Genomic DNA, 24,922 nt, shown 5'->3' with positions numbered 1-24,922 from the left:
GTGCAAAAGCTCTTTCAACGATATATCCATGTACAATGAAGTTCCAGAGCCCAGAAATCTTTCCCTGAACTGGTAATTTACCAGCATACCTGTAGCCTCTGATTTCATTCTGTACTGCTTGCAGAAGTTTTAAGTTTGGGAGCCACTACACATATTGGCCATTTCCTGTTGACACAAGTAGTCAGAAGAGGGAAAACATCTGTAGATGTTGCTGTAACTTAAAGGCTATCACTACACAGCCTGGAAAGACAGAACTGTTTCTCCTGTGCTTTAACTCAAGGGAAACCTCTGATGTCAACCTGCTTGACGTGGCTTAGCTCAAAGTGGAGGACTAGGTCTGAACTGTCACAGATATCTTACAACATTCCACAAAATCTTTAAAGTAGTATTGGAAACAGGAAAAGTTACCAATTTCCTGAAAGAACAGTGAAGTGGGTTCTAAGAATGAAAAACAAGGTAGAATATTCCCAGTTCCAAGTACTGAGGTTATTTACCAGCTCAGTAAAGAAGCACCTGGTAGAATATAACGTATAACCTCCATCTAAGGATTTCAGCAAGTCCTCCATCAGGGTTTCAAAGCACTTACAAAAGATACACTGTACTGAAAAACTGATGCAAAAGAAAGAAACAAAGTAATTCTCTCAAAAAGCATAAACATAGGACTTCTGGATAGAAGCGCAGATTTCCTGTGCTTTTAACCAGTCACGAGTGCACTGCCTCATCAAGCCCACACACGTGATGGAAACTCATCAGAATCAAGGATCATTATGCAAGAAAGAGGACACAAGAATAGTAAGACACATTCATCCAGCAACTCACTTAAGCCACAACTCAGAACAGGAAGTTTCACAGTCAGACTTCCAATTCCCACACCAAGTTAAATCAGTCTAAATCAAATACATTTAAAAGAAAAAGCCTTGAATGGAAAAAGCCAGCCTCTTTATGCCACCCACTACCAGAAAGATTATTGTTCTTGCTTCAAAACTATTTCTGATTTAAAAGCTACTTGAACGTAGAAATCCAGGGATTATATTATTTTCTCTCTGTTTGAATTTCTACACAGGAAAACTGAGTAATTTGTACAGTTACCTAAGCCAAAAAAAAAAAAAAAAGGCAGGGAGGAGGATGGCCACTACTGGATTGAAAGAAATTTATGCTGATAGAATAACACTGTCAAAAATCCCACAGGAACAAAAGCATTTTTAAAAGTCTTAAATCAGGCCAATTTTTTTCCCTCTCTCAAAAGCTCTCTCACAATAATTTTGTGACCAAGCCTTTCTGTCTTGACATCAAATGTTGTTGGTGATATTTTCATCACAGGAATTGCTGGAATGTATCACATATAGTGTCCACTATCCTTTTCCTGTCATTGGCCATGACTAGCTGCTTCACAGAAAAGTTTAAGACACTTCAAGAGGCACCAATCTAAAAAAGAAGTCCCTCCTTCACCACCAAGAGTTAAAAGGGTTCTCTTGTTTCCTCTCTGATGTTGCTGTATTTTGTTTTAAAGACCATTACTGTAACAAATCTGGGTGTTCTTGCTAGCCATACAAACATCCCATCATTTCTGAATCCTTCCACACTCTCAACTGTATATCCAGCAGTACACAGTTAAATATATATATATATATATATGTATTTGTGCTTCATGGCACATGTTATAAGCTCAAATCCGTGCTTCCACATAGAAAGGGAGCTGAAGCAGGAAGTGTCCGCTTCTGCACTCTCTTTCTCTTTTTTTCTGTGCATTTATTACCAATGAAGGATATCAGACATGACAGCCCTGGAGACTGAAGTCCTTTGTCTACACAAAAGGTCCAGTTCTGTCAGCAAGAGGGTGGGACTTCACTTTTACACTATTTCAACAGTATGTTTCAATCAACAATGCCTTGAGAAACTTCCAAGAACCACCAGCGAAAGTCAAAGGAATGAGCAATATTAAGACTAACTAGTCAAGGTTCTCTCCGAGAACTCTTTCTGAGAATTACCAAGGAAACCAATTAAGACCAATTGCATTTGTCATTTAGGCTGGAACACATCTGAGACCATGTAACTGCTTATTTACGGGTCACTTAAAAATAACCCTATAGAAAACACCATTAAGTTGCTACTAGCACATACTGGATTTGAAACAGCAATTAAAGTTTCTCATTTCATTAGCAAAGCAGTCTGTTAGCAAAGCACACCAGTCCTCACCAAAAGCAAGCTTACAAAAGCTAGGGTAGGAAAAGGGTTACCGACATACATGTTAAAATGTCAACAAAATATGCTGTGCACTCTGTTCCCTGGAGTGATCTTATTATTATTTTTCCACTAGCAGCAATTCCACAAGTACATAGGAGTCAGAAAAAGAAATCTAATGGAAGCAATTGTGAAACTGTCCCATCTACTTTTACCATCCACATGGAAAAACACAGAAAAAGAATAACAGGCATACACTGGGAAAAAAACCCTAGATTAAGTCCTTAAACTTCTTTTTTTCATAGTTTTTAAGGAGATAGAGTACATTCTGAATGTGTAAGTTCTCCAGAAGTACTGTCTCTTTAAAGTCGGAATGTGACTTTTTTTCACCCACAAGAAAAAGTGCAGTTTCCCAGGTTCTTACTGGAAAGTTTTCTTGGGAAAATATTCATTTCCAAAGTGTTGTTTTTACACTTTTGGTTCACTGGTTGTATGACTCTTATAATGCTTTAATAGTGTTTTCACTCCATGAATGTTTGTAATAAGTTAATCCATCCTATTTCCTACAGTATCTCCTTTTAAGGATAATTATATCAATATGCTTCTGACATTTTGTAATCCAAATAATTTCTCTTTTCTAGATTTTGTCCTCAGTCGGGTGATTCAAAACAAGACTTAATCGTACATTCCTGGCCCTCACAATTTTCTGAAAAAGCTGCTGCACAATAAAACTCAATAAATAACCCAAAAAACATTGGAAACATGGATAATTCTGCATAGCATTCTGTTAAATTCTCACAGCTTTCTTTTCTAATAAGAGAGTTCAAGATTAGCTATAATGTGCTGCATTTTCCAAGACAAAAATCTCATGTATATATTTTGTGTACACCTGCCCTAAGAAAGCTTTCTTTGGTTTGTTTTTGTTTTTTTTTTTTCCCTTAAAAAAAAGCTGCAAAGGGATGTGTTCTGTGACAGGCTAAAAATACATACCCATAATTAAATGCTGTTGCATATGGCATTTCATAAAGACCCTAACCATATCTATTTACAACAGTAAACTATGCAAGAAGGTAAGCAGATTGAGTAGGCTTACAGAAGTCTTTTGAAAAAGCTACATGCGGTCTTCTGCAGAGGAGAGATATTGTCCAACTCCATTCTCCCCAAACTTCTGTGCTATTTTGCCACAGTCAAGCCTCAAAACTTTTCACAGTTTTCTGGAACTTAGGAATTAATATACTTTATGGTTCCACAGACTGGTTTGGGAGCTACTAGTTTATCTCTTCAGAGTTTAGCTCCTATCTACACTAAGGCAAAAATCAGGCCTCCTCTGCTGCCTTCTCTGATGCTCCATTTCTAATATAAGCTAGCAAAATAGCTTTAACATGTCTGTTGCACTTGATCCTTATTTAGAACATTCTGACTGTAAATTTCTGTAAATTATTAAATTTAATGACAGTGATATCTAATCATGTCAAACAAGATCTGGTCTTTATTGTGTAAGGTACAACACTGCCAGTAAGCAGTCCTTCTTCTTCTGAGTTTGAAAATGGGAGTGATGTAGAGATGAAATGACTCACACGGAGTTAGTCAAAAGGCCAGCTTCAGGACTAGTGGCAAAAGCAGATTTCTCAAAGCAAAGATCAGACTCCATTGTACTTTTCTGCCTCCACATCGGATTAAAAGACAACATTGCAGACTAACTAGAAACATCTGGCTGTAACGCAGTATTAGCTTTTATAGCTACTGAGACTACAGACACATTCTAAGACAGGCAAAGAGAATTTTGGTAGGCCTAACATCTATTGTCCTCTCAAAGGTCCTTTGCTTAATACTGAGTGAGGGAAGTGGTAAAGCTGCTTCTTAGCTCTTTATAAAGGAAACCAGAAGATCCTTTGATAAGACGCTGTCTTCTTTCCTTCCTCTCACTGTATTCGCTGTGCAACAGGGGAATTTCAGCTTTGTGTTCCCTGTCCTATACAGCAATCAAAGGCTCTAAAGGGGACCCCTCTAGCCCACAAGATCAGACCATTACCCATTAAGTCTCTTGTTCTTTGTAACATTAGAGATACTTCTGTAACACATCCAATATGTATCTGGTGAAAATTGGTACCAGAATGTTTCAATCTCAAGCTCCCTCTCTCTGTAAATAAGTTACAGAAAGAAGCTAACTGACAGCACTTGACAACATGAAGCGTGGTGCCAGAATGCAAACCAATAAAGTCTCTTCTTCTTGAATGTGACAAAACGCTTATTTTAAGCATACTGAGACAATAAAGTGCTGATTAACAAGCAGCATGTTCTTCAATGAAACTTATGAGTGTGTAGCCTTGTGCTAAATAGAGAAGATGCAGAAGGTATGCGGTCACAAGTACGAGAACAGCTCCACATAAATGTATTGAAAGTTAGCTTTAAACTAACACACCTTAATACCAGTAACAGAATATCTTCAGCTACATGGAGGATTGACCTAGTGTCATGGACATATTTTTCTGAACTCATTCAGTGTAAATACATGTGTAAGGTTTATTTAACTAGCTAGCTTATAGCTGTCTCAGATATATCTATGCCATCTGTAGTCATGTCTTTGCTACCTTATCCTGGTACAAATGGGTATATTGAGTCTTCAGGGATTGCTAATGAGTGATTACCTAGCTAGAAATTATGATACTCTATTCATAGATAGCCTAATCACACGTTAACACTGTGTTCTGCAGAAATTAATACAGACAAAGCTGAAAATAATACTCACCCACAGAGTCTAAAAATAAGCACCAAAATTTCCCCTCCTCGTTGCTTTCTGATTTTTGTTTCCCCTCAGGTGATGACACCATTCTCCTTTCCATCTCTCCTGAAATGCACCATGTGCTCTGGGTCACAGACTGTTCTGGGGAACTTTTATTTTGTGTAGGTATAACCCAAAACTATAACGTGTTGGGATGTACTGTGTGAGGCAAATCAAGGGTCTGTTTATTAGACCAGAATAAACAACAGCAGACACTGGTTTAACATGGCCTCCAAGCATCAGATACCTAGAAACATATTTAAGTATATATAAGATAGGAAGCATAGGCACAAGTGTGGTATGCACTAATTACAGTAAATGTGGTGTTTTCAGCTGCACTACCATGAAGAAATACACTCCTCCTGAGTATTTTTGGTATGACAGCCTCCGTTTGGCTTAGCCCTGCAGCTCAGCCCATTTCAGACTTCCAAAAACAACCCAATTAAAATACCAGAAGCTTATTGAATATTGATTGCTTTAGACTGTGCAATTTAATGCAGCCTTGTTTCATGCAAACACAGGAGTTTTGAAAGCACAAGATCCTTAAAATCAGTAAAAAGGGTAATAATTTAACAGGAGCACTGCAGAAAATACTTGCAGTTCCCGCCAAGCAGACAAGCTTTCCCACAAGAGGACAAATGGAGAGGAGTCCAAATGAAACTACCTGACAATAAGGAATAACAATCCTAGTTTTGGGGCTGTCTCATATGTACTTCTGTAGTACTGACACATCCTCATACATATACATTATGAACTAATAAATTCCCCAAAAACATCTTATGAGGCAAGTGTAACAAGTTTCCATATCCCAGATGAAAAAAGTGAGGTCAGTAGGTGTGAATAGAGATGGAGCTGGTTCTAGAAGTCTGATGAAAAAACTGGAGTCCTGGGATTATGCTCCAGACTTGCTACTTTTGTGGTATTTTAGAGAATTTGGTGAAGGAAAGGGAGAAGATTCAGTTTTTCATTACACATTAAGTATATATGCATGCAATCCCTGACATAATGTGTCCCCAACCTGGTCTAACACCTACCTCAGTGCACACAGTAAAACTCCCCACGCCTAGAGGACTGAAGCAGAAATCCATGGTGGCAATTCTCTGCATGGAGGGCACACTGCACACCATAGGAATCATGTCATGCTGCCAGATGCATGCTCCATTACATTCTTCTAGTCCTGAAGGAAAAACACTTTAAATTCAGTAATATATAATATTCCTGTTAATGTGAGACAGGAGGCTGGCAACATGCCACTAACAGAGCCAAGCAATGGAAAAAACAGAGAACTAGTACAGTCTCACAATCTGAAGCAGACAGACCTATTGTGAGCTGTCTCCATCCTTGGGGCTGGATGGTCCAGGCTGATTTATGAGCACAATATTTACAACTAACACACATGAAATACATTATGAGCAGAAATAAATCTCCTAACATGCACAGAGAACAGCTAAGATAAAAGAATGCATATGGTAAACTAGGTGAATGTTTGTCATTAAAAGTGTGATACTAAAGCCAGAGCACGTCTTTGGGGCAAAGGAGACTGTATATTTTCACTTGTGTTTATCAATACTCTGGAAGACGCGAGCTATTAGGCAAAGATTTTCAGAAAGATGTCCCATCTTTTTATTTTTTCTAGTGAATTCAAAGCTGATGAAAGACACTGTGTTGAAAGCCCTTGGGAGTAAAATGCTGCTTGAAAGGAAGATTAGTCTTATGCCTATGCAAAGACCAAGTGAACAACAGGCCGGAGTTCAGTTCCCAAGTCTTGCATTATCTCAGGCAATACCCTTAATTTTTGTGCACCTGTGTTCCATCTCATAAACAGATAAAAGTATGAAATAAGATAAGAAAGAGCTACTTTAAGGCCAGAAGGGACCATTGTAATTAAGTATTCTGACTTACTGCACCACACTACAGGCAGCAGAAATTCCCTGAATTAATTCCTAAATTAAATCATCACTGAACAGATAAAACTCTTCAGAAAAACAACCATCCCTTACTAAATAATGTGACTAGCAAATGGGGATGTCAATTTTAGTTTCTCTGTAATTAAAAAAAAAAACAAAAACCCACTCCCAAAAGAACTGATGACAATTTCCTGCTGATCATTCCTGTCTTTTGAACCTTGTACAGCAGACTACACCAAGCAGGCTTCTCTACATCTCATTTGGTTTCAGAGGGAATGCGAGGCAGCTATCACTTAAATGCATCTATATTTGACATTTCTGCCTACAAAGCTGCACTGGTCACAGATCGTATCTCATCACGTCCAGCCAATCCAATTAGGCCAAAACAGCTTCTTGTAAGGACCTATATGCAGCTCTTCCTTTGACACTAAGGTTTAACAGTGCCATTTTTTTTTGCAGCTCTTTGTGATGTTGACTCTTGCCCCGTGGGATCTGGATAGAAGCTAACCAACTCATTTTATGCAGGGCACAGAACAGCCACAAAGAGCTGTGAAGCTGCTACTTTTCCTCACAATCTTCTGATAAAACATCTGATTCCAGTATGGTAGAGCATACTAATAAAAACCAGGCTAATAATGGAACCAGTCTGTGGTACAAAACAGAGTAGCTACTTTAGCTAACTAAACATACTTCCTGTCCTAAGCCAGCATCACAACATGTTGTTTCAGCTACGACACGTCTCTTTCGGAGTACTTTCCACTGATTAAAAGGGAGCAATCAAATTTCTGCGAGAGCTGCACAGATGAACTGAAGGAACGGCAAAGTGGATTTGGGGAACAGGAGAGGTCATCTGCAGAAAATACTCCAAAATCAGACCAATTTTAAATTCATTCATGAAAGGAACAGTAGCATGAAGTTACCATTTCATAGCAGTACTGTTCGGATGTGGCAGAAAGGCAACATCTTTTTTTTCTTGAAGTAATCTAAATGGATTTGATTTACAGATGCTGGGAGCTGCAAAGTGACAGCAAAGGAAGGCAAACACCTACTTTAGTATCTCTAACTAGGTGTTGCAGTACTGTCATAACAAGATATATTCCAGGCAGAATGACCTTTCACATCAACAATGTCACAAGATAGTTTCAGGTCAGTGGGTATAAGACAATGTAAATAAACCAAACTCAGCCCATGTCGGATACAATTAAATAAATTACATATGGAAAAAAAGAAACTATGGCTCTACTGTATTTTACTGTCAGGTCTTCTAAATTAGTCCCATTTTGTATTCTTTCATCAAGTTAAGCACTAATGAAGGACAGAGGGAAAACGAATATGAAAAAGGAAAGAATTTAGGAAGGGTAGCAGGGACATACTGCATATTTCCAAGACATTTCCCTCATGCAACAAAATTATTGCACCATTAGATTGCAACTAAAATACACTCTTCTCAGTGAAAAGATTTATACTTGCCTCCACAGCTTTGGTTACACCTTCAGATTTACTAAATTTTCTTTCTAAAACACTAGCTAGCCCTCAAAAAAATTGCAAAACTAACTAAACCTACTATCCACATTTGTTGAAGCAATAAATAATACTTATATGTTGAATTACATCCTATTTTAGGTTGATTTTATACACCATTCTAGTTATGGATACCATCACACCACATTAACTAGTTTTGGTAATTTTGCTCCACTGTTTTGTGGTTTCATGCCCATAAACAAGATGTGATCTTCTGTAATTACTACAGCTATTATTTATGGATTTTTTTTTTTTGTGGAGCCCTTTAGTATGTTGATTTCAAATGAAGGAATGATACACAGCAAACAGGAAGAACTCAAACTGCTATAGGCTATAATACTGCGAGACACACTTAAAAAAAAAAAAAAACAAAAACCAACCAACCAAACAAAAAACAACAAAAAAACCCACCAAGAAAGCAAGAAAGCAAGCAAGAAAGAAATATGAAAACCTCAAGCCATATTTGATCCTAAATTCAGAGCCAAAATCCTTTAAAGTATGGGGAGATTATACAACTCCCTCAGCAGAATTCTAGGCTGGGCCACAGAACCCACGGCTTCATGCCATCAATCCTAATCTTTGTTTGAGATCTGAAACATTCTCTCCCGCAGTTTTCAGTCACATTGCAAAATTGTGAGAGGAAGATGAAAGGCAGATTCTCCCCGCCTCTCTTACACTAACCCCAGGGCCTAGAAACATCAGGACTTGATTTAACCAAACACACACTGGGCCAGAAAAATGATGAGTGATACTAGGACTTGACTGACATGCAGAAGACTTCATCTGATTCACGGTTTTCCAACACAATCATTGGATCACCTCAAACTCTTGAGCAGTTTGTGCCCAAATTAGATAGCCAGCCAAAAAGCATCCTCTCGCTGGCCAAAATGACAGCAAAGTCAGCAGAGTCCCTGTCAATCAAAATGCTTCCTCACTGGGGAAAAGCACACGCACTACCAAATAAACAGCAACTTCACAGCTTCAAACAGGCAACATCTTCAAGAAGCTAAGCCCCTGGGGCCTCCTCTGTATAAGGCAACTCATCCTTGCAGAGCTACTACCAACTAAAAGGCCTCTAGACCTTCCTTCTTAATCAACTGAACTCCTCTCCATTGTGTCTCTCTTCCAGCAAATTCACTGTCTCAGTCTGTACCACATAAAGGCTGGACCAAGCTAAATCTGCTGGCTCCCAAACAGGCTCCTTAAGCCTCTCGCAAAGCAAGAATAGGATATTTGTTTCTAAATCTCTAAAGGAGGATTAGGCAGGGAGATTATAATCCTAACCAGTCTCACACCTGCCACTCATTCTGAGTGAAGGAGAGATGCATTTTAGTATCTGGAAATTACTAGCAGGTGAACCTCTTTGTCCAAGGTTAGGATATCATAGGTTACAGAAGCTAGCTCCCTTGTTTCTTGGCTGCATGGGAAAAAAGTTTTCTTTCTGTGAAACAAAAAAAGTGAATATAATTGTTTTAGTTCCAGTGACACTGTTCCCTTCCTTCGTCATTCTTTTTTGCCAGTACCATCTCTCAGTAATTGGGTCTGATCTGAGGAAGAACTAGAGCAGTTGGGCTATCTTCTGAAAATTCCTCCCTTCATCTCCCTCTACTTAAGTGCCCCAAACAAAAAATTAGGTCTGTGAGAGACTTTTTCATATATGCTCTCTGACATGCTTTGATCATAAACTCTACTTTTCATATTATGTTTACATGTAAGTCCTATTATAATGATGTCAGAGCCTCCAAATACAATCTTAGCAGAAATTAAAGTGGTAATGTTCAGAGAACCATTTATCTTTACACAACTGTAAGAGTTTCAGCAGTGCTGTTGTTACTTTTGAGGGGGAATTGTGCAGGCTTCTTGTCAATTTGGTTTAGGTCACCTAAATGAAGCCAAATTACTCTTACCATCTCCAGCTGCTGCTGCTGATGACTGCATGTACTGCTTTCTCTACATTTACTTTAATCCATCGGACAAGAGCATAACAATATTCCTTCGGCGCACCTCCTACAAGTAGGGTATGGGAAGAAAAAAAAAAAACACAAAAGAAAAAAACCCCATCACTTGCAGCATCTTTACATGTAATAGTAACAGTCTCTTGGTGCCATCATCAGCCATGGCATTTCATTCACACAGAACACTTGTGGGCACATCACATATGCTTTTCCATTCAATGTATTTTTAAATGTTTCCCAGGCAACTGTTTCAATACAATATGCCTCCTTGGCAACCTGGTACCCACAAATGCCATGCCAGTCTCCCTCGTCCTCTTTTTAGGACTTCCCATCTTGGCATATAAATGTCACGAGGCTTGATTTTCTATATACAGCCACACAGGTACTGATCTGTCCCTATATTGAAAAGGGAAGGCTGAATTGAAAACATGAGTTGTACACTGGACTCTGCACATTAACAAATTCAGGCTCTGGTAAGCTACCAGAGGAAGCAGGTTTCAAAGGCAATGACTTTTCATTGAAAAGACTATGCCACCTACAACTAAAATTAGGGAGAGCCTACAAAACTGCCTCCACTCAGCTGACTTTCTCTGGAAACAGCAATGAGCCTGCAGTTCTCGAATTGAAACTGCATGTCATCTTTAGTCTCCTGACTATGCTAAAGGAAGTCTTACACAGCTTTCATAATTTTGTGGCTTGAATTGTAATACATCATGTTGATGAAAATAGTCAGACTTTCCCATTTCACTACAGACAGTGATTAGCACTATACTGAGTGAGCCAATATGATTGAGTTACTCTTTCCAGTGCTACATTTGCTGCCACTAGGCTGTAGAGGAGATATGCCGTAAAGTCCATTTGCTGCAGAAGCTTTCGCTGATGCTCTACTATACATACTTCTGTCTCCTGTGGTATCTTTGGAGACATTTTCCCTTATGACATTTAGCTGAATGGACACGCTGATCCTTGAGTGAAGTCACAGACTATTTGACAAGGACAAAAAATCATCAACATATAAACCAAGCACTGATCAGATAAAGTAATTAAAACATAATGTTTCAATTTTCTAGCAAGGCACAATTTCTTCTGAACATTTTTATCTGATACAGGAGCTATCACTACAGACTACAGAACCAATGATATTTCAGGAGGACTAAAATTATCTGCGAGCATCAGTCGCCATAAAAAAAAAAGTTTTAATAAAAACTGCATATGCTTTATCCTCAAAGCAGTACATTCAAAAAAATAATAGCTCATGCATGCAATTATATCAGGCTCTGAGAGAAACCTAGCAGAAACTATGGCATCTCTTCTTCATTGATTACTCCATAACAACAGCTGAAAATTACAGTTTTTCCAGGCTATAAAGTGCCTAGCACTCCAAATTCTACACCGGCAGCAAAAATCTCCTCCCTGTCTGTGAGCTGTTGTATCTGTAATAGAGACCCTGCATTACCAGGCTTTCTAATTCTTCCCAAATGCAGAAGCTCTCATTCAGTGTTGCAGCTGTTGGGTAGGAAATCAGAAATAGCAGAAGGCGGATTAGTTGATAATGTACCAGTTCTTCCCCAGCAAATGCTGGCACCTGCGTTTTACACTCTCCTCTTTCCCTCAGCCCAGGAAAAGATCACTTGGTTTGTTTGGCAGGCAATTTATAGGCTTTAGTGATTGTGGAATTGCAAAAGGATTAGAATTTGTTATAATAGCCCTTTCTTCCTGAGAGCAAAAGTTAAAACTGAGGCCCACTTTACAGCAAGAATCAGGGACCATGTAAGTAAAGATTAAGTGTGTGCAGCTTGATGAGACTCTACAGGGAATAGATAACTACACATGCTGGCACTCCATTTACAAGGAAATCCCTAAAGATAATCTGTAGAAGCATTCTAGCTTCCAAAAGCTCAAATCCCTTGACCACTGGCTCAAATCCAGTCAAGGCTGCTGCTGATAAAGACTACTCTTTGCATTTCTATGAGAACTTTTTTCTAAGATCACAAAACATTCTAATTATTAAATTATGCAAGACCCAAAGTCAAGCAAGAAGTAAGAGGATTTCCACATCAGTGGAGGAAACAGTAGATATGATCTTGTACAACGTGGTAGAACCAAGAACAGGTCCTATTCTACACTTCACCTTCATGCTGTAAGTACATGATTAATTCTGGAAAGATGCAGATGAAAAATACTGAGTACACATAATGGACAAAGATTTCTAGAATGCCCATTTCAAATCTACAGGTAGTTACAGATGCAGACAGAGCAAGAATGAAAACATTCACTGACATGCCTGCCCTCATAGGTTATAACGGGTATGCATTAAACAGATAACAATAAAAAAAAAAATCTTACAGCATCAAGTTTTCAGTTAAATCCACAAAATACAAAAACACCTACAAGCTATAGTTGCTACAGAAGCAAGGTTTTTCCCTTTTGCTTTTTACCATCAGCAGCTTCAGTAATAATTTTCACTGTTCTTTTTGTTATATTCTTTCATTTGTGCCCCTTATTGCACAATAACCATTTTTATGCTCACCCATAATAAAGCTTTTGCAAATGCTATAATGCATGACTCACAGTACTAACAGTACCACACGGCAACACCTTCAGCATGAAAAACAGACTACACTTCTGATTGCTGTTTCAGGAGAAGTCATATCTAACAAAATAAATCTGTTGGTACAATGTATGATTTAGGAGCAGAGGATGGTCAAAGTAGTATGCAAGGGGTCATAGGACATCTAAAACACTAACACAAACATCACAGGAACAAAAGAAGAAACCCTGTGGCATAAACAATCATTAACACAGATACACCTAGAAATACGTAGAGAGGCCTGCAGACATTAGCTCAACCTGATAGTTTTCACTGTCCCTCGGATTTTTTTAAAGCAAGTTTTTTATATCGTTTGCTGCCGCCAAGTGGCGATAATCAGTGCTGTGTCTTCTAATTCATAGCCGTCATTAAGGACGACAAGTAAAAAACCCAAAATGAAATACTTTTTGGTTTGCCTTCTCCAATTAGCATCAGCAGTTGTGAAATCAAATTTCTACCCTTCCTCTGTCATCTCATTTTCAGCCACTTACATGGCTGATCCCCTCTTTCAATCTACACTTTTGCTTTACTTATATACAGTTCCTCTTGCTATTCTTTGCTCTGCGTCTGCTGCCATCACCATCTTTCTTTCCACAGCAGGCCTAGAATCTTCAGATTCAAATTTACCCCTTGCCTCTGTTCAGCTTACCTTGTTCTGCCTGGAACTTTTGGGAGAAGGCCTTTCCCACCAAAGCGGGAAAGGAGGACCTATTTCCTGGAATCTCATTTCATCTCACTGGGAAGCAGGTTCTAAATGGCAACAAAAAGGAAAGGCAGAACACTTTGTAACTGTCCCGGTATTTCTTGGGTACTGCAGTAGCTGTAACAAATATTAATATGGGAAAATGTTAGTCTGCACGACAGTGATTGGCTTTTCGATTATCATTTCTTTCTTCCTGAATTTCATTCTTGTTTTAGTCTGCCTATCACACAGAAGAAATGCTAGCACTCTAGCGTGACTATTTATTTTTTCAGCTGGGCTATCTATTGTAGAAACTTACACAGTTTCCATTAGTAACCAAACACTTTACACTTCTAAGATTTTTATCCTCACTCCTACACAAAAAGGAAACCCATTAATGCTCTTTTAATGTTATAAAATTAGTTATTACATATGGTAAAAGACAATACCTCACTACGGGTATGGACTCACAGAAACACAAAGTACCTGAGTTAACACAGGAAAGCTGCAAGCTGGGCTGAGCCTCCCAGACCTCTAGCTGCACTCTAACTGAATCATCTTCAGCCTATAACACAGTCGGAGGTGGCTGTCTGGCTGTACCTGCCACTTCTCAGGTTAAATCTACCAATCTATTTCAAATGTGCATCTATGAACTCCGATATCTGAATGCCATTTTCCTGGTTCAGATCTGTTCAAGACATGTAGAAACTCAGGTCAACTGTTACTCGATACATTTTTGGTGGTCTGTGTGCCCAACACAGTTATTCACAGGCGCAACTTTTACTACAGTGCTGCAGCCAATACCAACACCTCCTTGTTAGTCTGAAGAGAGCGTCTGAGGACAAAACGGTCCACAACACATTCAGCACTGCAGAAATGCAGTTATAGACAAGGAACGTGAATTTGGATTAATATTTTACCAACAACAAATCGGTTTTATGAAAAACAGCACTCTGTACCCGCTCTCCCTCATAAACACCTGTTATCAGGCAAACAGAATTTTTTATTTCCTTGTACAATTATTTTCGTATCAATTGTGAAGAATTTAATCAGCAGTTACTTTCTGATCCTTTTATCTAACTGTTGAAGAATTATGAAGAGTCTGTCATCATTTCTCTATTATGCTTGGTTTTGGAAAGGCTGCAGCCTGATTAGCGTGTCTATCCATTTCAAAAACTACCAGCGATGGCTCCGCTCTAACCAGCGCTTTATTTCAAGTCACCCAGCAACATTCCTCCCAAAAAAGACAAACTGCATCACTTCAACAGATTCTTTCCTGAAAGCGAAATTAGATCGGAGATGCACTCCCAATCTACTTTACTATTTGGATTAACAATCTTTGGCTCAGCCTTATAGCGCAGTAAACAGGCCCTGGGTATCAGTACAGAAATCAGTTGAGCGATGACGAGCAGAGCTGAGCCCACCGCCATTTTGTCCCACTCAAACAAAGCCCGGCACATTTTGCCCTCACCGACTGGCCCGGCCTGAGGACCACCCGATAAACCGCGGTGAGCCTACACCAACGGGGCACGCTGCATTGCCACGACGGCTTCTCCACATCCAAGCCCCGCATCCACAAAAACGCTACAAATACATAAAGTTTAAGGAGTAAAGGTAATACGAAAAGGATGGCTTTCGAGGCAGACAAGCACCTAGCAGCTGAGGGTACTACAGGCCCCATCGAGCTCAGCGCGGCGCTGACCGCAGCGGAGTGGCCAGAGAAGGGCGGGTTTCCCCTCAAGAGAAGGGCGGGTTTTCCCTCAGGCCGCGGCTGGCGGCCGTCCGCTGCCCTCCCCTCGCGCCGTTCAGTCAGGGCGGCTCCGAAGGCGGAGCGGCAGCTGGCGGCGCCGCGGCCGGCCCGCCCGCCCAGAGGCCCTGCCCTGGCAGCGGGCCAGGCGGGAGGAGGAGGAGGAAGAAGAAGAAGAAGAGGAGGAAGAGCCAGCAGCCCGCTCTGCCCGCCCGCGGCCGCCAGCGCCCTCCGCCGGCGAGGCGAGGGCGAGCTCGGAGGCGGCACCGCCCCCGCCCAGGCGCGCGCAGCACCTCCCCTCGCCCGCCCAGAGCGGGGCTGTAGGAGGCGGCCGGGCCGGGCGGGCCCCGCGCCTCAGCCATGTCTCAGGAAGGAGCCGCCAAGCTGCGCCTGAAGCCCCGGAAGGCGCCGGCAGCCTGCAGCCGGGAGCCCAGCCCTGGCCGGGAGTCCCCCCGGCGGCGCCAGTGAGTCCGGGCCGGGTGGGAGAATGGGTCCCTCGGAGGGGCCGGGAGCAGCGCCGGCTCAGCCGCCCCGAGCCCCCGCCTTCCGCTTCCCCGCCGGGGCCCGAGCGGCCGCCGGAGGCTAGAGGGCCTCGCCCAAGCCGGGCCGGGGTCGGGCCGCAGACGCTCCCGCCTGTCAGGCGCCTCAGAAAAGGCCCCGCCCTGCTCTCCGTCGGTCCCCGTTGCCGTGAAGATGCAGCTGGGTCTTCGAACACACCTGCGACCTGAAGTGTTCCGTACTCACGCCTCTAGCACGTTGCTGATTGTGTTAAAGGCTGCTTCATGAAACAGGGCCTGTAGTGCCTTTAAAAAATTGAGAAGCCAACTGCAAAAGAAAGTGCACTGGGCCCTGTGCCTTCTGCATGTTCTTTGGCACAGAATAGCACCGGCAAGGACGGGGCCCATGAGAAATGTTAACGTATGAAAATGAAGTTTTCTTTCTTCAGAATAAGGCTTACAGGAGACCAGAAATAATTCCTGTTTCTTCCAGCCCTCGAGTAAGGGAGGATTGAAGAAGGGCAGGGTGAAGAGGCAGTGAGTGGTTCAGTTCTTGTTTCAGCCTGTTAGGATGAGCAAGCACGCCGTCAGCTGTGCGCCTTCCAAAAACAGGCCTCGAAAGACCGATCGCTCCGCTTTTTGAGGGCTTGTAAGACTTGTCTCTAGTTTCTTCTCAGTGCAGCGTCATTCCTGGATCCAAGAAAATGCATCAGTAAGGAGTGGCAATGCTGGAAATAGTATTCTGACATTAACAATCTATCCTTCTCTTGAAATTGTCTTTATACAGCATTACTAGTATAAAAACCTTTTAATGCTTACTTTATAGTTAAACCTTCCTAGTGCCTTCCTAGGATGGATTAGATCAAGTTGTTCAGAAGGATAATGGGTAATTTCAAATGGCAGTATGGGAATGGCCAAGCGTACATGGGAACCAATGCAATTGCCATCCTCAGTGCAAATACTTTGGTGATTTCTGTGCTCAGCAGGAGTCAAGGTCAGTATTTGAGAAGAAAAACTGGTGGCTACGCTTAACTTTCACTTGGAAGTGAAGAGAGTAATAAATACCTACATCTCATTTGTTACAAGTAGAAAGCAAAGCTTTTAGACATTCTTTTAAAAAAATTGGGTAATTTTTTTGATAGCTGTATGAGTTAAGTCATGGTAAACTGTAAAAATTAGTTTACGGGCTAAATAGTGTCTCTGTGTTCTAGAAGAATCTTGCTGTAGGCTAGATGGAGGTTCCCTTGGTACACAAATAGTATTATAAACAGCTAAATCTTTTCTCCTCCACAGGCTGTCTCGCCTCTCTTTTAAACTCAAAAATCTGTATTTGCATACTTGCACCTACTGACAAATGGTTTTTACATGCCTCTTTGTGGTTTGACAGGGCAAAGTTGTCAGGTATTACTCTTGGTTTAGCACACATAGGGCTACTTGATCAAGAGAAAATAGGTAAGAATGGAGCTTTATGTTGTACAAATGGAAAAGTTATAAGCATTTTCAATCATAAAATCCCTGCCTTGCGCTTAGCTGTTAACAAAAGGAAAGGGGTCACCACACTTGGCCATTGAATTGGGCTGAAAGAGGTTGATGCACTGTCAGCTACTGAAAGTTTTGAATTTTAAAACTTCTGCTTTGATAAGCTGCAGTTAAGGACAGCTATGTTTCTTGAAACATTAGCATTACAGGAGGGGTAAATCAAGTTAATTGAGGCAAACTAACAGCAATGCAGAATATTTTCTTCCCTCTCTCCTACCCTCAAACTATGGGACAGTCTCTCTCTTTACAGGACATTGGCTGACAGATGTTCCTGGTTTGAAAAAGAAGACTTAAATGAGTGTGAAAAAACATGGATTTTGTTACTGAAAGACATCGGTCAAGATTTACAATGCACAAGTTGGCAAACAGTGCCTAGTTTTCCAGAGTTCCTTGGAAAGGTAGTGTGCTGTATCCTTGCTGTCTGCACATTGTGTACTGCTTACAATAGTGACAGTCTGAATGATGATGTTAACAGGGGAAATAATCTGAAATAGCTTTTAAATAGATGTTGGTTTTCAGTCTCTACATATAGTGGCGTGACTTAGCATTGTGTTGCAGGTAGTATAAGCACAACTACTAGGGGCTTTTTTTTTGCAGTATGTCAAATTCTTCAGAACACTTTGCTGAAAAGAGGTGACGTGTGTAAGTATACCGACTGCTTATAAGCACTAGCATCTCCCTAAGGGAATGAAACTGGAAAAGTCAAACTGTAACAAGAGGTTAATTACACAGTAACAACCATTACATTGCTCCCATAGTGTTAAGCAATATCATAACACAAAAAACATAGTCCTTCTAAAAATAATTTTTTTCCCTGAACAGCATAGGTTGTTTTTTTCATCCTTAGTCTCTATGGGACATATTAAAAGAATACCCTATTGTATCAATTTCAGAATGTTCAGGGAAGACAGGTATTGCATAAACTCCAGGAAGTTCTTGATTGCTTTACAAGGGTTAGAGATGGATGTAAATAACATGTTCTTTTCTTCAATGTAGTTTAGCCTTCTCAGTACTTGTAATATGTTCAGCTTTGGTTTTATGTATTGATTGAACTGCATTTGTTTGAAGACATTGTGTACATGTGTGTGTCTCAGAGTTCTGAGGAAGAGAGTCTACAAAAACAAGAAGTCTTTACAACTGGAATGAAAGACTTTCAGTGGGTATCATTCCCATCTTTTTGCAAAGAAAAATGTCTAAACCCAAAGGATCCTAGCTCCCATCAGCTAACACAGAGCCAGATCAACCATTTACATGAAGGACAGGGCCAAGCAGATAAACTGAAAAGTTTACCTTCTACAGCTGAGAAAACATGCTGCGTAACTATGGCAGATCAAGACAAAAACATGGTTGGGGAAGAAACAAAAGGTATTTCAAAACTGGGTGCAAGTCCTAAATCATGTAAACTCACTCAACACAGAAGTTCTACACACCACTTGGCATTATCACAAAGCTCTGCAAAAGGTTTTAGCTTTCAACAGTACTGCAGAGGGACTGTACAGAAGAGCAAGGAAAACAGAAAAGAAAATGATAGGAAAGAGCTTCAAATACAAATGCATCAAGGCAATATTTCATTTGGTGAGGCCAGATACATGCCTGCAGAAGAGAAGCCTCCTCTTGTGAGCGTACCTGGAACTGAAAGCTGCAAGACGACTGAAAATCAGAGTGAAGGATCTTCAGCTCTTGACAGTTGTCCCATGTGTCTGGTTCATTTTAGTGGAACGTAAGTCTTTTCTAATAACTTCACAGTATACAAAACTCAAAATGGTTCTGGATGTGTTCTCCATATACAAAGTAATGAAAATAGACAAAACTTCTACTGTAAAGTACTTTTAAAATGTCAAAATTACCTACTTCTAATTCAGTTTAGAAGTTCATGAGTACAAGATTATACTGCTTCAAAAAGAAAGCTAAGTTTGAGCTCTCTGGTAAACCTTGCTGGTATATGCAGAATTAGCATTTTGAAATACGTGAGTATGAAAACACTTTTTTGTAAAATTGGTATCATAATCCAAAAACTATTCCAGTGCAGCATTCTTGATAGTGAAAAGCTAACTTCAAAGCTAGATGGATTAATCTCATACCTGTCACTTTCTCTTCAAGATCTAGACTTTACTGTTACAGCTATATTGGTACCTGTTCAGTAAGTACCTGGATGCCTTTGGCTGAGCAACTGTGCTCTGAAGTTTAGATTTCGCTTTCAAGGTCTGGGCAAGACCGAAGGAAGCTGATTTTCCTTATGCGAGCGCTGATTAGTACAACTAAATGGAACTTCAGTCCTCCATTGCTGTCAGGCTACCTTTATAAAAAAACATAAATCCTCCCTCTCAGCAACTGAGTATCTACTCTACAATAAGAATTATGTTGTCTCTTGAAATTATACCACTTAATAGTATTTAGGCTATCATGGTTGCTGAAAACATGGTTTTGAACAGGTTCTCTAACACTTCAAGATTTATTGTCTGCAACTTTGTTTTCTTTTGTTTGGAGGCTGAACAAGGAGACAAAAAGATGGCTTAATATTTATAAAATTGTGGTCATATCAAGAGATTTTTGTGGTCATATCAAGAGATTTAGACAGAAAGGCTAAACATACTTCAGGTCTTCCTATTCAGTCCTGTGCTACTGGTAACTCTGTGCTGATAAGGATTAGTTTCAATTTTTATGGAAGCCACTTTACAAAAAAATTACTGTAATGTGGGCAGTGGGGAGGGTCATGGCACAATCACAAAAATAGCCCTCCAAAAAAGGAAACTGAAAGCAGACACAAGAAAGCATCCTTCCTCTATCAGAAATTGCTTGTTTCCTGTATCCCCACGTTGGAGTTGGATGTGGATTAAGGTAATGGTTGTCTACCCTGTATCAATAATAGCTTAATGTTTCCAAGGAGAGCGTTACTTGTCCTGAGCATTATGGAGTGCGAGCATTGTCTTCTAGTAAATGACACTATCAAACTATCTAGCAGCAGGTAATAGCAACTGCAGGAGTTTGGGGCAGATTGCAATGCTTCTGAGCATAGGAATGACTTACCCATGACTGCTGAGGAAATGAGAGAGTGAAGGTGAAGAATAGTGTAAATGAAAGGATTGGGCTTTATTTCTTACTGAAAAAGTGCTCTGTCTTTGCAGACTGTCACAACTGGATATTGATGGCCACCTTGCTAGGTGCTTGTCTGAAAGTGCAGATGATGTAATGTGGTAAATCCAGGAGAATGAAGAGCAAAGGAACAAGGCCAAGGATGAACCTTTCTCAAAGGAAAAGGAAAAATGTGTCAAGGAAGCACATCCTCATCTCAGACTTGCTTAAGGATCACAAACTAGTAACTCAATAGAAGGTCAAGTGGCACCTGCCTGTTTGGGGTCTTTTTATTTTAAATCCTCTCAAATGCATGTAAAGTAGTTCTGGTTCTGAAAATGGTGCTATAGGATGTCCTGGAGACCCCCAGGGAAAGCAGTCTGGGCACTCCTGGAATCTGATATTTCTGAAAAAATGTACTATTGTAAATCCCTGAAGAACCTGTTTTGTCTGATGCACCACAGTGGTTCTGAATCTCTAAGTGTAGAAGAAAGCAGCTAAACAAGAGAACTATTATTTAATCTAATCCAAAAGTTTACTGACCTCTTTGTCTTCTAAACAGGTAATCTGTGAAAATAAGCTTAATTAAAACATCATTCAAAGCTTAGATATTAAAATAATGAAAAATGCTAAGTAAGAATTTATATTTGTACAATAGTTGATTCTGTGAGTATATCTACATTAAAAGAAAACACAACCAGACCAAATAAGGGGTGTGTTTGGTTTTTTTATCACAGCTAAATTCATAACCTTTGTAGGTTTCTAAGTCAGGATCCACTTGATTAACATGACTAGTCTCAATGAACTAGGCTCCAGAAAGAAATTTCTCCTGCCAGTATCACAAGATTCAATATAGTCAATCAGCCAAAACAGCTGCATTTGTATCAGTTCCAACCCTCCCCCATAGAAACCATCAATGTTTGAGAATAAAGAACACCTGCAGGTTTGCTTTGGCTAGCAGGTGTCCAGAAGACCCATCTACTATTTTGGTAGCTTCTTAATAGTAGCAGGTAAGCCTTTTGTAAGCTTGAGAAAAGCAACCTTTTCCATGAATGACAATAAGTGACACTTAGTGGTAGTTTAGTAACACAAATGGAAGGGATGAAAGAAAGGAGGAGGTTGTTCATTTCCCCCAAGAACAGTTAACTGGTTACTGGACAAGCTGTCCTATTCATGCAGTACACCACTTCCCCTGTCACAGCCTTACAGCTCAAAGTAGTTTCTTCTCAGAAGAGCTGTATGCAAGAGTAGTATGGTTGTGCCTGTTCCAGCTATTTTGAGATCACAACTGCCTTTGCGTACAGTGAAGAAGAGTGCAGCTCAGATTAACAAACTTCAGTATCTGAATGGTTTTCTGTCTCAGCAAACCTCCGCCCTGGACCTCAAAAATGTACAGTTCAGGTGCAATCCAAAGATACAGCATTAACACAGAATACAGTATCAAAACACAGGAAGAATCCTATAGATTTAATTTACAATGGGGTCTCTTTAAAAAGTGCAAGTTGGACATGGCACAGTTTACTGATAAATAATAACAGTCTATTAACTTTTTCATTAAAGTCTTTAATAGATGTGCAAGAATATAAATGATCTTAGCTGTTATGGATTAGTATACCATCTTCTGCACAATTAAAACTGGTCAGCAAAGATCCCAAACTAATTAATTATACAAAACTACAAGAACATATTTACTGTTTTACAATCATTAAATTAGCTAGAATTTTCATTTACTATTTCAAATAAGACAACTATATATCATTACCAGATCCATTTGTAATATATTAGGATTTTTTTTCCAAACCACACATTTAATTACATCCTTCATTTTCTTTTATTTATAAAACAAGTACTTTATATAAAAAATTTCCCCTTCATCATGAACAGAACATTATTCAAACACTTGCACATGAGCAACCAAACTTGTATCCAGCAAACTATTTGGCAACACAGCAACATTGTAAATGCCTGTAAATTTTTAAATAAAATCAAGTAGTCTTTACAATGTTTGTTTAGCAAATGTGTCTTTCTGTTCTTCCTTCCCTCCCTCCCCAAATGTTCTGAAACCTAGAAAAAAGGTTAAAAAAAACCCCAACCCACATTTCTAGTATTTCCATTTTAAAGTCCTATGCCCTAGCATGTCAAAGGACAGCTTAATCTGTCATATTTCCATTCATGAGCTGCCTGCAGTCACTCCAATAACTATTGATTAGTTTTATTACCAGGGGAGTTGAAAACACTGAAAGAAAAATTATTCAGGGTAAATAAAGTAATTGCCAGGGAGAAGGGAAACAAGGAGTATTTAAAAAAGGTCAGATTACATTTAAAAGGTAAATGTTTCCTTTAGTAGATAATAAAGTATCTAAAGTCCAGGCATGTGAGGCAAGTACTTCTTACTGGTTAAATTATTTAGTGCTGATTAAAACACATTTTGCTTAATATGAAAAGCTACAGTCCAACACAGAGAAACCCACAACTTAAATCTGAATGGGATTAATATAACTAAATAACCACAGGTCTGCATAACTGTGGCTAATGAGGGGATACAAAATGTAGATTGTTAATCAATGATTAATTGAAAATTTTAAACAATGTTTTGGCAGTCTTGTCCTAGCACCTCATGACTTGGATGTGAATCCGAAAGATGTCATGTTCAGCACCTAATGCAATGCTGTACCCTGAGAAAACCATATGTTAATGTAAAGAAAGTGAAAGCGTTGCAATTTATGCTGCATTTTACACCAAATTAGGCAAGATGTCATGGCACAGGGTTTCTCATTTTCTCCTTCCCAAATAATTGTTTTCCTGTCTCTACAACCCACACAATATAGTTAAATCAAAACCTAGCAAAAAGAAATACTGCCTCTGCTGTTGTTACTTACAGAGGCAGGTAACTCTTCACAAGCATCCGAAGTTTCAGGTAGCAATGCACACTTACTAATCCTCAAATGCAGCGACATGAGCTTTTCCAAGCTGATAAATTGTTAACCTTTTTGATGTAATATATCCTCTCCCCGCCCCTCCCACCCCACCCCCCCATTTCCATGAGAAGGGATTTGGTAGTTATCTTTTGCTTTATTCAATTTCTCAGTATTCATTTTTCTTCCATTAAAAAAGATTTACTACTTTGATGCAAATCATTTTACCAAAACATCCCATTCTCTTACGCAGAATGATTAGTTATTAATATACACTGAGTAATTGTAAGCAGACGGTTTATCATAAGTAGGAGGTGTGCTTTATCAGGAGAGTGTATTCTATATTATGGTCATTCTAGATTTACTATTTAAACTTTAAGGCTATGCTTTATTATGCTTTTGCTCTATTTCTGAATATTGTATTGTTGATAAAAATACTTTTCAAAAATCTAATATACAACACAACATCATCGTAGGTGTAGGCACTGCTTAAGTATTTTCAGAAATCCTTTGTGTGCAAATTTAGATTTCTTCAATCTATACATTTTGGTAAATTTGGAGTTTCAAACAACAGATTGTGAAATTGATACTGTAAATTCTAATTTGGAATTAATATTGCTGAGTCACTCTGCATGTCAAATTCTATAAAGATGCAAATGAACATTAGGCTGCAGCTGTGAACTGTATGTTTCACATGTAAATGGTTACTTAATATTAACAAGCAGAACTTACCAGGTTTAAGAACGTTCCAAATATGTAATAATTCTTCAATGCAGTTTATCCATTTAGGCACTTAAATCTTGTACCCAAATTTATGTTTTGATTGCTAATAAAACACAACTCCTTTTAAATATATCTGAGACGTTTAGACAGGTACCACTTGTGAAAAAAGGCATCAAAAATAAGCTTCAACACCACCGTAATATATTTTATTCTTCAGGATGTTACACTGTAATATTCTTCAATTGCATCAAATGTTTGTAGAAAGTGTGTAGATCTCAAAGTTGTTCAGAATCTCGTTTTGCAGGGATGCAATGAACGTTTCAATCCTTCATGAAACAGGCACAAAATGCAAATTCCTTCATTAATGAAGCCAGTTGTGTCAGTGCCCAGAACTTAAGAATCACTAAGTGGCAGAAGACACCCACCAAAATCATTATTCTCTTCTTTGATTTTCAGCAGCAATTTTTTTTTTAATCATTGGTCTCCGTCCAAAATCTTAACAGTTCCCCAGCCTCGCATGCATATAGTGTAGTTAAGGATAAATTTAAAGGTCATTCGCATTGTCCACAATGAAGATGTCACTCCTTCATACTGTTTCTTCTGTTGACAGCAACAATGGATTAATATACTCAAATCCTTCAAATTCTGACTGATCTATTCGCTTTATTATATCTCTGAAAAACAGATAAAAGCATTTTTAGTTTTATCAACTGCAAATACTATTTTTGTTGCTATACTTTCTTCAAATAACAAAATACCTTACAGAAATGTATGTATGTGAAATTGTACAGAAGCAACAATAAATGGGCAA

General features: G+C 39.4%; 2 protein-coding genes across 10 annotated transcripts in view; one reads left to right on the top strand and one right to left on the bottom strand.

The window, feature by feature from the left end:
- Positions 1-15,412: 15,412 nt before the first annotated feature.
- FAAP20 (FA core complex associated protein 20) lies at positions 15,413-22,433 on the top strand. Of its 7 annotated transcripts, XM_072883783.1 has the most exons (6): positions 15,420-15,829; positions 16,356-16,574; positions 16,689-16,856; positions 17,652-17,799; positions 18,496-19,121; positions 20,527-22,433. In XM_072883783.1, the coding sequence occupies exons 3-6, from the start codon at positions 16,759-16,761 to the stop codon at positions 20,597-20,599; spliced, it is 945 nt and encodes a 314-aa protein (XP_072739884.1). In that variant the 5' UTR covers positions 15,420-15,829; positions 16,356-16,574; positions 16,689-16,758; the 3' UTR covers positions 20,600-22,433. The 7 variants fall into 7 exon arrangements, 6 of the variants coding, with proteins under 6 accessions (XP_072739884.1, XP_072739882.1, XP_072739885.1 ...); XR_012045801.1 differs by having other exon boundaries at positions 15,413-16,574; positions 18,470-19,121; XM_072883781.1 differs by having other exon boundaries at positions 15,420-16,574.
- A 2,119-nt stretch (positions 22,434-24,552) lies between these two features.
- Positions 24,553-24,922, bottom strand: part of PRKCZ (protein kinase C zeta) — a 72,086-nt gene continuing 71,716 nt past the window's right edge. For all 3 annotated transcript variants that reach the window (XM_072883778.1, XM_072883777.1, XM_072883779.1), the window contains one exon: positions 24,553-24,785. In XM_072883778.1, coding sequence (XP_072739879.1) covers positions 24,698-24,785 — 88 coding nt within the window. In that variant the 3' untranslated portion in view covers positions 24,553-24,697. The remainder of the gene's footprint in view (positions 24,786-24,922) is intronic.

Source organism: Ciconia boyciana, chromosome 19, assembly GCF_034638445.1.
Source record: "Ciconia boyciana chromosome 19, ASM3463844v1, whole genome shotgun sequence".
Lineage (NCBI taxonomy): Eukaryota > Metazoa > Chordata > Aves > Ciconiiformes > Ciconiidae > Ciconia > Ciconia boyciana.
This window is presented reverse-complemented; position numbering and strand designations above follow the sequence as displayed.

What these genes read in the sequence shown, in the direction of transcription:
- FAAP20 (XM_072883780.1), top strand. Translation starts at nt 15,726, where the DNA reads ATGTCTCAGGAAGGAGCCGCCAAGCTGCGCCTGAAGCCCCGGAAGGCG. An exon ending in GAGTCCCCCCGGCGGCGCCA is followed by an intron (nt 15,830 to 17,651) that starts GTGAGTCCGGGC and finishes CTCTCTTTACAG; the next exon opens with GACATTGGCTGACAGATGTT. An exon ending in TTCCAGAGTTCCTTGGAAAG is followed by an intron (nt 17,800 to 18,495) that starts GTAGTGTGCTGT and finishes TGTGTGTCTCAG; the next exon opens with AGTTCTGAGGAAGAGAGTCT.